Source organism: Tachysurus fulvidraco, chromosome 24, assembly GCF_022655615.1.
Source record: "Tachysurus fulvidraco isolate hzauxx_2018 chromosome 24, HZAU_PFXX_2.0, whole genome shotgun sequence".
In the NCBI taxonomy this organism is placed as follows: domain Eukaryota; kingdom Metazoa; phylum Chordata; class Actinopteri; order Siluriformes; family Bagridae; genus Tachysurus; species Tachysurus fulvidraco.
The window spans coordinates 6,128,044-6,140,543 of NC_062541.1; the positions used below are offsets into that span (position 1 = coordinate 6,128,044).

General features: G+C 39.1%; 1 protein-coding gene across 3 annotated transcripts in view; it reads right to left on the minus strand.

Moving 5' to 3' along the window:
- sp4 (sp4 transcription factor) overlaps positions 1 to 5,132 on the minus strand; it is a 10,927-nt gene extending 5,795 nt beyond the window's left edge. The window contains exons 1-3 of one of the 3 annotated variants that reach the window (XM_027175883.2): positions 4,774 to 5,132; positions 3,844 to 3,926; positions 545 to 2,054 (exon numbers count right to left, since the gene is read on the minus strand). In XM_027175883.2, coding sequence (XP_027031684.1) covers positions 545 to 2,054; positions 3,844 to 3,909 — 1,576 coding nt within the window. In that variant the 5' untranslated portion in view covers positions 3,910 to 3,926; positions 4,774 to 5,132. The other 2 variants (XM_027175884.2, XM_027175881.2) reach the window with 2 other exon arrangements.
- Between the last annotated feature and the right edge of the window lie 7,368 nt (positions 5,133 to 12,500).

Below are 12,500 nucleotides of genomic sequence, written 5' to 3' on the forward strand. Positions count from 1 at the left end.
GTATCGTGTACTGAAGAAGTGTCTAGAAGTCAATCTAAGGAAGGTGTTTTTTGCGTACTGCTCAAATCAGAGTGTTTATTGAGTTTGTTAAAAAAAAATAAAAAAAATAAAAAAATAAATAAAAGCCTTAACAGTGTAAGTTTTTTGTGTAAATCTCTAATCTCTGGACCGAGTCTCACCTCAGCAGCTGTATGCTGCAAATAAACAGGAAGCTGCACTTCTGCCAACGGCTTCACTGGTGAACTGCATTCTACGTCATATCCTCGATACACTAACCGTGGCACTACACACACTAAACTCTTACACAATATTAAGGGAGTGATGGACTATTAGCAAAAAACTATTTGCAGTTTAATTAAATTGATGTTTCTTGTTTTCTGCCATAAACTAATCATTAAAGGTTAAGCAATAATTAGTGACCTTTGGAAGTCATTTGCAAAGACATTTCAGCACGTTGTCTACATTACACTGTAAACAAGCTGCTGATGCCCGGCTCTAAGGCATTAGTCTGAAGAGTGAATCGTATATCAGCGGACTCTCTTACCCTGCACCCCGGCGATGGTGAGAGGGACACCCTGCACCTGGACCCCGGCGGCGCTCAGGCCTGCAATGTTGACTGTCTGCACGCCCGTCCCCGATGCCAGCTGGGCCGCGTTCAGCGTGATGGGCGTTCCTCCGATGGCAAGGGGAGTGATCTGTGTGAAAGCTCCGCCGCTCTGATTTGAGGCCACCGGGGCAAGCGTGAGCTGCTGAGCCATACCTGCGTTCTGGACCTGCACCGTCTGCCAGCTGATCTGGCCGGTTGGCGTAAGCGTGGGAGCCCGGATCAGGACCTGCGCTGGGTTCTGGAAAGCCTGAAGTTGGACGTTCTGCTGTAGCGGCTGCAGCGTCTGAGTCGGCTGCAACTGGATGGAGCCCTGGACCAGCTGCTGGGGCTGCTGTTGTACCTGCGCTTGCTGCTGCGGCTGCTGGATCTGGATCTGCTGGAGCACCGGGTGACTGACGATATGGAACTGCTGCACTTGAGCCTGCTGATCGGACACTTGCAGCCCGTTGGATTGAGACATGCTCTGGCTGTCAGGATCACCTCCCTGGGACCGTACGTCTTTCTGCCCCTCTGCACCTGCATCAGATGTCATAGACACTGAAGTTAAGGCTGTAGCTTCTGCAGAAATGGAGTCCACGCCCCCTGAGGTCGTCAAGCTGGTGGTCCCGGATGTTGATTCAATGCTGGTCGTGATCAACTGGCTGCCGTTGGCTACGTTCACGTCGTTCGACTGCAACAGTTGCACAGATCCCCCTCCTGCGGTCATGTTGTTGATGACGGGCAGAGCCAAAGTGACGCCACCAATGTTTATAGGTATTGTAGTGACCATGGGGGCTTGCGTGCCCTGAATGGTCTGCAGCTGCAGTGGAAATGAGGGGCGAATCTGCACAGGGATGGCCTGATTTGTGACATTCTGGGAAACTACGTTGGCTGACGTGGCTCTTGGAGGCGTGGCCAGGATGGCTTGGTTGTTAGAGGCGTTAATGAGTTGAATCTGCTCAGGCTGGACGCTTAAAGTGGTTGGGTTGCTGGGATTTATCTGGATCTGCTGACCGTCAGCGGTCTGTAAGTGTGGGATCACCTGATACTGGATCCCTCCTGTGGAATTTGGCATGTTTTGGACCTGGATGATCTGAAATTGCTGCTGCTGCTGCTGTGCCATCGATGCATTGTTCACGCCGGTCGATTTAACCTTTCGCCCGGGTGTGGCATCAACGGGGACCATGCTGGTCCCGGTTGCTAAGGTGGCCATGCCAGGAGCCTGTGTGTTGTCCTTGGTTACAGTTGCAGTAGGTGTGGCAGGCGAAGTGGCGATGATCTGCCAGCCGTTTCCTGTTAACTGAGCCGGGAGAAACTCCAGCTGCTGAGTGGCGTTCTGGAGCTGAACTAACCCTTGGCTGGGGTCAATGATGATCTGCTGCTGCACCCCGGCCTGCCCCTCCCCGCCCACGCCGCCTATTTTACTGCACGTGGCTGCAAGTAGAGCGAGAGGAGATGGCTGTGCATCCTGCTCACATACACACACACACATGCAATAAAAAAAAAAAATAAATAAAATAAAAAAAAGAGAACAAAAAAGAAAGCAGTGAGTGTCAGAAGACGTGGGCGGGATTACAGGAAGAGTGGGTGGGTGTGTGTGAACCACAATTTCTCCTTTTCTAACATGCACACTGCCTGCAAACTGGGTCACAGCAACACTGATACAAAAAAAACAACAACATACATGCATACATATCGTTATACTCAGGAAGACGTTGTGATCTTTGTGACTCATTAACAGTTTCGCCTATAAGCGACTTTGTCTTTAAAACCACTTTGCCATTATCTACAACTTAAAAAAAGAGGAAGTCAATGTGTGCTATGCATTCAGAAGGTTGTATTAGCGCAACCATTTGAGAAAAAATGAGTCCACAGATATCATACAATTCAAATAAAAGGGTTACTTTTTTAGTGCTAATAGAAACAGAATAAATGCCATGAAGTGCAGCAAAGAAATACAAAATATATAGTAATATAATATAAAAATATATAATAAGCAAATATAAAACAATGTCATTGCACATTATCCGGCAGGAACTACAGCTAATCACACTAAAAGTGGATTTAAAGACCAAGGTTTTCCACAGTGAGAGTATTTGCTATCAACTTTGGGTCAAATTTCTCTTGATCAACACGTCTACAGCAGGACAGTAACACAAGCCACAGCTGAACTCACTCTCTGGTCTTATCTAAGTGACCCTGTATTATCCAGAGTGTGTGACAAAAATGTTTTCAAACTTCTTCTCTTCTGCTTTTTGCTTTTTATAACAGTACAATACTAAAAGGACTTTAATTGGAACTTCAGGAAAATATCCGAAAGAAAAAAACGATTATTTACGTATTTATATGTATTTATTTCCTTATATTCGGGATGTAAATGTAGCAACAAAGACAGATTACTATCTGTTTCTGATGACAAAAACAAACAAACTCACATTTAAAAAGAAAAAAAAAAAAGCACTATATTATGTAACACATCTAAATTTATACCGCAGCGGTGCTGAATTCTCCGTTCTGATTGGTCAGAAGGGATTGAGGAATTTTCTAGTACAGACAGTGTTTCAGACTGTTGTACACACACAGGTTTAAAATCAAATCAAATTTCCATGTTCTTATAATTAATACAAACGTATTGTCAAACTGTTGTGGTATAAGAAAAATAAAAACTAATCAACTTTATTAAAGTCTGCTTTTGGTTGTGAATTGATTTCCTATAACAGCTTGTCAGTAAGTGTTTTATTGCTTGCATGGCTCAGGTTAAATGAATTACTATGTAGGGACTACATAGGGACTATATAGAGACTCCGTAGGGACTACGTAGGGACTCTAGTATAAAGGAGTGTACTATGGGAAAAGCTGGGTAAAGTTCAAAATGTATACTTTCATATAAATAGTGTAGTAAAATGTTATTTTGGATGCTGTGGTGTTATAATAGGACAGTATCATGACATGATTACTAAAGAGCAACCACGTGGGAAGTTAATCATTACAAGTTAGTTATTAGTTAGTTATTAGCTGTGTCTTAAGACGTTAAAATACACAACAAATTCACTATAGTGAAGAGAGTGTAATAATGTCGATGATAGACAAACGCAGAAGAGGAGGTCTCCGGGGCAGAGGGGTAGGAAAGGGGGCTAAAGATAACCTCGGACGACTTTGATGCGTGCTGTGTAGTACGGAAGTGTGCAGTGTGAGCAGGAAGTGCGCGAGCTAGTGCACTTGACAGGACAAACTTTGAACACTCGGAAATGCAATACCTGTACTGATGTTTTTCCTTTATTTCCCTTTTCACCACCACCTGATTTCCCCCCGTCTGTCGCCATGACTTCTTTCTTTTGATCTGCGAAAAGATTTCGACGTCTTTATTATTATTAAGACATTTTTTTTTCAACACAGTACACATTAGCTTAGCAGCCTTAGGGCCGAATCCCAAACCGCTCCATATTCCCTTGACGTGTTGCCTCTACAGTAGGACTCACGCGCACTACTTAGTGCACTACGTGTTAAACTGTAGTGCGTTTGGGATTGGACCTGACTTCATATTAGTTCAGGTAGTTCACGGGGGAAAAGAAGGAAGAAGAGGATGAAGAGGGTCAGCAAAACAAAACATTAATCTATTTACATCCAAGCGACTTATAACTAACAATCCGTATGTATTAAAAATAGGTTTATTAAGCTTAAGCACTAAAACAACGACACTGATGATAGATGCACAATGGAAATGTCACATGTGGTGATAAAACAAGGAGTATAAATGTAGCTGTATGTGGATATAAGAGCAGCAGCAGCAGCAAGAACCAAATACAAACACGGAAGGGAAAAGGACAGAAACATGTTGGACACAGAGAGAGAGAGACAGAGGGGTGGAGACGGTGAGGAGGAGGAGAGAGGGAGAAGAGGAGGAGGAGGAGGAGGGAGGGTACGCACCACTCATCCCGCATTAATAAACCCAGAGAGGAGGTTGTTAACGAAAAAAAAGGCCGGACGCTGTGGAGACAGAGGCAGGCAGAAGGCCCGGAGAAGGACGGCCTATTTTTCCCCACGAATGGCTGCTGCTGCTGCTGCGCCGCACATCCACCGGAGAGCCGAAGCGACAGAGACCCACCCGCCTGTTTGGGCGGTGCCAAGCTGGGGCACTACAGATCCACCCAGATACAATTACCCACAACACAAAACACGCACTTTACCTTCACTGTCTGGGCTTTTTTTTATTTATTCTTTCTTCCTCCTGGTTGTGATTTTGCTCTGAATAAAAACAGGATTTCCACCGAAACGCATCAAAATCCGAATCCAACTTAACGCTGTGTGTGTGTATGTGTGTGTGTGTGAGAGAGTGTGAGAAGCTCCGCCCACTTTTATTTAAATATCAGCCCGTCAAAATATTCACCGTTTTCTGTCCATTCTGTTTTCTCTTTCCATCAACTTAATCCGATATTTATGATATACGGACGCTGTGTCGTTGTACGCTTTCTGTTTTTTCTCTTATTCCTGCTAATGTTTCTTGTTTTCTCCCTCAAGCACTATTGTATTTTGTAGCTTTTTGTGGGCGGATTTTTCCACGCCCACATATTCAGATTGGACGTTAACCGTCGGAAGACGTGCGTTACTATGGGGACTGTAGTTTAAGCCCGTTGGCTTGTCAGCGCTGCGATGTGGAAAATAGACTCCGACTCCCATGGTGCATAGCGCTAATACATGCCTTCAGGGGGTGTTATCACGTTCGGTTGAAGGGAATGAAGAAGGGCGGTTACTTGTGCTATGTGGGGGTTGGGCGAATGTAAACGGGTGGAGAAAAAAAAACACCGACTTCACCACCGGTGTTAGATTCTTTAGGCCTTTACACACACACACAAACACACACACACACACACACACACACACACACACACACACACACACACACACACACACACACACACACACACACACACACACACACACACACACACACACACACACAAAATCCTGCACGTGCTTATTGAGATGATATAATAGTTAATTTTTTTTAGTAAATATCATTCTCTAAAACACTTTGTTGTTGTTGCTGTACACGTTAATTCTTAATAATTAGGTCTTTTTAATCAAGGTGTTCTCTCACCTGAGATGGTGGATGATGGAAAAGCAAATTTTAATAAAATCTGTGTTTTTTTTTGTTTTTTGTAATATATATATATATATAATTACTTACAGAAGTCCACTATGTATCAGACCAGTGTGTAAACCAATGACACCAGGACCACACTAACACCCCTGTTGGTCAACTTTATTAGGCTTCTGAAAATGGTGTCTTTCTGAAGAACATAAAGGGGATCTGAAGTCCATGATCCTTACACCAATACAACATTTAACTGACTGTATATTACAATCACACCCCCAGTGTCACCCATATGAGGATGGGTTCCCCCTTGAGTCCGGTTCCTCTCAAGGTTTCTTCCTTTACTAATTTAAGGGAGTTTTTCTGAACTATATATATATATATATATATATATATATATATATATATATATATATATATATATATATATATATATATATATATATATAATAGTCTAGAATTTTTATTCTGTTAATTCTTATTTCTTTTATTATTCGTTATTTCCTTTATCATTAATTATGTTTACCTTCTGCTCTATGTTTATGTTCTGTAAAGCTGCTTTGAGACAATGTCTACTGTAAAAAGCGCTATACAAATAAACTTGAATTGAATTGAATTGAATAAATATTGTATCATAAATGCTTTCGAAGCAAATTGGCAGATGATGACGTAAGAACATCCTATTCTGTAAATAGTATATATATTTTAAAGATTAGATAAGCGCTCGAAGTAGATTTATTGTGATGATGATATAAACCATGCACCCTGGTGGTCTTGAGCGTCATTACATGCTGATGTAGGTATATTTGCAAAAGTTTAGGGACTCCAGTAGAAACGTGTGTGTGTGTGTGTGTTTGTGTGTGTGTGTGTGTGTGTGTGTGTGTGTGTGTGTGTGTGTGTGAGAGAGAGAGAGAGAGAGAGAGAGAGAGAGAGAGAGAGAGAGAGAGAGAGAGAGAGAGAGAGAGAGCGAATTTTTATCTTTATATCTACAAGTGTATGGTCATAGCTTCAGGGTCATAACTTCAGGGTCCTCTGTTTCTGGAAGGTTCTAACTGGGATTCAGGGGTTTTTGACAAAGATAAAAATTAAAGAAATTAAAGGAGTCTCTGACCAATGTACACCCAAATTAACACTAACCTGCGTGTGTGTGTGTGTGTGTGTGTGTGTGTGTGTGTGTGTGTGTGTGTGTGTGTGTGTGTGTGTGTGTGTGTGTGTGTGTGTGTGTGTGTGTGAGAGAGAGAGAGAGAGAGAGAGAGAGAGAGAGAGAGGAAGAGAGAGAGAGAGAGAGAGAGAGAGAGAGAGAGAGAGAGAGGGAGAGAGACAGAGAGAGAGGTTCAGACAGACAGACAGACAGACAGACAGCAGGACCCCTTGATTCTGATAACCGAGGAACAGGGTTTGGCCTCTGGTTCACTGCTCGTCCACACGGGGGCAGTACAGGACCTATCTAACTATTAATTCCGAAAACAGGCCCTGTGATCAAAATGCATTTAAATTTGAGGAAGTCTGATTTAAGCAAACAAGTACAGAACAGAACAGAACTGAAACAACAAATCTGTAGTAATATGTTTCAGCATTGGACTTGGATTTTAACAGGGACTGGGGTTAGAACTCAGACTTAGATTGGAATTAGGATTTAATTAAGATTTGGACTGCAGTTGGGATTTGATTAGGATTTTGGATTGGATTTGGATTTGCACCTTGAACTGGAACCAGATTTGGGACTTGAACTGGGATTCGAATTTGCCTTGGATTTAGAATGAACATAAATGGAGCTCAGAATTTGATAAGAACTTGGATATGATTAGTATCAAAGTAGACTTTGTATTTTGAAATGTTTGTATTTGTATTTAGGATTTAATTTTTATGAGGATTTGGGATTAGGTCTCATTTTTGGGACTTGAACTAAGACTAGGATAGGACTCAGATTTGGGGTTGTATTTGAAATTAAATTGGGATTTGAACTTGGATTGGGAATAAGAATTGGATTGGTTGTATTTGGTCCTTGAATTGGGATTAGGATTGGAATTTGGATTTGTGATCGGATTTGTGATTGGATTTGTGATTGGATTTGTGATCGGATTTGTGATTGGATTTGTGATTGGATTTGAATGTGAACATTTTATATCAAGTATTTTGAAGTCAATTAGTCAGTGTTCATTCATTCATTCATTCATTCCTTTGTTCATTCATTCATTCATTCATTCATTCATTCATTCATTCATTCATTCATTCATTCATTTTCAGACACTGCTTTATCCTGGTCAGAGCTGTGGATCTGTTGGCAATCTTGGGAATACTGTGTGTGAAGCAGGAATACACTCAGGATGGGACACCTGTACATCTTTGTGCACAACACACATGCATTCACACACACTCATTCACACCTCGGGGCACTTTAGTGCAGTCACTTCACCTACTGGCAGGTGTTTGTAAATAAACCAGTCATGATCACAGCACAGATCATCAAAATCAAACTAACTAACTAACGTGCTTTGTGAATATAATGCATTTGATTAAAAATACCGGTGTCAGTAAAGAAATGCATTTAACTTGATATTTATATTCATCTTCCAAGTGTTAAATGAAACCATTTCAACTAGTTAGGTTTATAACTAAACCAGTTAAATTGTAAATTATAAGAAATAAATCTACTGTGATAAACAGAGCATCACAAACATGATGGCTGTACGTCACAGACAGTCTGAGATTCTGAGACCTCAGCCGGTATCATCACACAAAAACATGAATGACTGTAAGAGCTTGTTAAGGTGTTGCAACTTGCAGACAAATACTGAGGTAACAAATCACTCTCATGCCTATAATCATGCAATCATGCTGGAGGGTTAAGATGTCTATTTTCAAATGGTAATAAGAACAAACACTTGTGTGAAACTAGAGCAATTTTGGCACAGATGTTACTGCTTGTATATCTGCAGGAAGAGAGCAAGAGGTTTTTGGCACTCGCTTGGAGGGAACCAAATATTTACACAGAAAAAAGTACAAGATTGTTATATGATGTAGTTTTAGCAAATATGGTCTGATAAAACTAACATTCTTTAACATGCATTTTTTTTTAAAACTTGTTTTTATTGTAGCTTTTAAGGTTTTTCTTTGTTTGGTTAGTTGCTTCTCTCCTTTTTCAATCCTTCCAGAATCACAGCGTTGACTATGGCAATGTATTTGCACAAAACAGAAACAAGAAATTACAAAAATGAAAAGTGCTAGAAAAAAAATTGGGATTTAAACAAGGACTGGGATAGGGCTGAGATTTGGGGTTGGATTTATATTTGAGCATTTTAGATCCAGTTCGTTAATTCATTCATTCATTCATTCATTCATTCATTCATTCATTCATTCATTCACTCACTCACTCACTCACTCACTCACTCACTCACTCACTCACTCACTCACACGTCTATAGTAATAGCCATCTGTATATTATGTTTATAGTACATACACATACATATATTACTATTTTATTTAATTTATTGAACTCATGTAAATACTGTATATCCTGCACTTACTGCTATTGCACTCTGGTTAGACCTAAACTGCATTTCGTTGTCTTGTACATGTGTAATGACAATAAAGTTGAATCTAATCTAATCTAATCTAATCTAATCTAATCTAATCTAATCTAATATTCAGGAACTGCTTCATCCTGGTCAGAGCTGTGGATCTGTAGTCTATGATGGGAATACTGAGTATGAAGCCTAAATACGGTTATTTAAGGACACTCTAAACTTCTTTGGCTGTTTGCCTGTTAAAGATCATGTTGTGTAAGGAGACAGTTTAACAAACACAGTGTTAAAGACATGTAGTCTGCCTTAAATATGTCTGAAACCTTTCTAGCTCAGTCAGATTTCCTCACACAGTTTAATAGGTAACCTAAACCTAATCGTTCGATTTGTATTATCATTTAAAGGATGTGAAAATGTCCACAATACTCCTAGGCCCTCACATCATCATAAAATAGGGAAGAGCTTTTACAAGACATTTAGACCAAAGAGCATTTAGGTAACAGAACCAAAGAGTGTGAAGGAATCAGCGATTATTTCTACACAGATGTTAGTGAGAAAAGAGACCAGATTGTTTTTTTATAAGTAGATTACATAAGGTATTTTGCATATGCCCTTATCCAGAGCAACTTACATTTAACTTACATTGTAATTTTATACAGATCAGCATTTGAGAGTTAAGGGCCTTGCTCAGGGGCCCAGGAGTGGCAGTGAGGTTCAAACTCACAACCTTCTAAGCAGTAGTCCAACACCTTCACCACTGAGCTACCCCATCCCCAAAGACTAGGATGTAAATATATGTGGCCTGCTTTAATGGAAATAACATGAAAAATTTGCATGTAAATATTCCTCTTTTCCATGTTTGTGTAAATCAGTGTGGGACTCATTTTGTTCTTATTAGCGAGCTTTAAATATAATGAATTAAAAATCATTTAGGTATAATATTTGATAAATTGAAAAACAACAACAAAGAGGAAACAACAAAAAACAAAACAAAACAAAAAAATCCTTAAACAGTATTTTATAAAGTGCATTAAAACAGTGGGGGAAAAAAAATCCCATGAATATAATATTTAGTATGTTCCAAAAATTAAACTTAAAAAAAGAAGTAATGTTTTAAAAAAATAAATCAAAATACACTGCAAAAATGTGCATCTATGTAAATAATAATAATAATAATAATAATATTAATAATAATAATAATAATAATAAAAACTTATAGTAATATAAGTATATATATAATATACTTATAGTATAAAGATAGTAATAAAGATGCACAAATTTAACAATAAATTCAAGCAAGGAAACAAACAACTCTCTAAATATAGTATTTGGTATTTAGGAATTTAATCCATTTGATATCCAAGCTGCTGTGCATATGGTTTGGTTTTCTCAAAAATAACAAACAAATAAATAAAAAACAGCCCATTTTCAACATTTTCTAGTTGAGTTGCAGAACCCATTTTTATTATACGATAAAATTATATAACAATATGTTTGCACATTGTCACATTTTATCATTTTAACTGCTAAATTAATAATAAAGCCAAAGTAACGTTAATGATAAACCGGTGTATAGTTTGGCCCACACCTTTTTGAAAAAAGAAAAGAAAAAGCAAAATTGTTATAATCTTAGCCTGGGATTCTAATTTTTATCAATAAAACAAGAATATAGTCATAACTTTCAAACTAACATAACTGTGTTTACTTGGGATATTACTTCCTCTGTTTCATGTCAAAACAGGGCCATAAAACAGCAGCTGTTCCCTCACACTGATGAGTCAATAACCAGTTGAATGTGATGGCAGCCTTTATGAATGTGAGTGTGTGTGTGTGTATGTGTGAATGTGAGTGTTTCTGTGTCTGTGTAAACACTTGTAACCTACTTTTCACCATAAAATGCTGGCACGCTTCCACAAGCACTTGTAGTGTGTGTGTGTGTGTGTGTGTGTGTGTGTGTGTGTGTGTGTGTGTGTGTGTGTGTGTGTGTGTGTGTGGCGTCTTGGTGTCTCTGTGTCCCGCGGGTGAGACTCAAGATGATCTGGATGCGTGTGAGAGCGTGTTTTGGCAGCCTGCTGTGTTCTTTCTAAAGTGAGTGTGTTGACAGATCAACACCAACGTGTTTTTATTAACCTACCACAGAGCTAAGAGGAGTACGTTTGTTTGTGTGTGTGTGTGTGTGTGTGTGTGTGTGTGTGTGTGTGTGTGTGTGTGTGTGTGTGTGTGTGTGTGTGTGTGTGTGTGTTTGTGTGTATGTGTGTGTTTTTGAGTGTATGTGTGTGTGCTGCAGGTGATCCTGTCAGCAGGTGGATGAACAAACTGAGAAAATTTAGATTTAGATACAATTGCAGGTTATATTAATGTCCCATTCACGTTTATTTATGCATCTCATTGTCTTGCTTCACTTTTACCTTCTCTCTCTGTCTCTCCATCAATATTTATTACATTCTGTCTACCTCTCTCTCTCGCTCTCTCTCTCTCTTTCTCCCCAACTCTCTCTCTCTCTCTCTCTCTCTCTCTCTCTCTCTCTCTCTCTCTCTCTCTCTCTCTCTCTCTCTCTCTCTCTCTCTCATTAAGTCAATGTAAACACACAACAATGAAAAAATCTGGAAATAATGGGAAAGTTTGCAATAATTATTGTTCGTGGAATCTTAATCACCCATCTTTTACGAAAATCTTTACAAAACCCTTACAAAAATGATTCTTCCTAAATTCAAATACATCTTTTGAGAAAGCAATTTTTAATATTTCAATTCAATTCAATTCAATTCAAGTTTATTTGTATAGCGCTTTTTTTTTTTTTTTACAATGGGCTTTGTCTCAAAGCAGCTTTACAGAACATAAACATAGAACAGAAGGTAAACATAAGGAAAAATATAGAGAATTAATATAGTAAAAAAAATTAAGATATATATAGTTCACAGACTGTATGTATGTATGTATGTATGTATGTATGTATGTATGTATGTATGTATGTATGTATGTATGTATGTATGTATGTATGTATGTATGTATGTATGTATGTATGTATGTATGTATGTATGTATGTATATGTACATTTGTATGTATATATAATATTTAACAAGACTGAGACAATTTTCCATTCATTTGCTCACCTTTCTAGATGCTAAGTCTCCAGCTGCTATGATGCCGTCAGTAGGCATTGCTATTACTGGTTGCCATAGTAATAACGTTTCTCACTGGGTGGTGCAACCAGCAATCAACTTGACAACGAATCAGTTTGTTTGCCACCAAATTGAAACATTCTTAATGGAGATGTAGAAGAGTTATCAATATT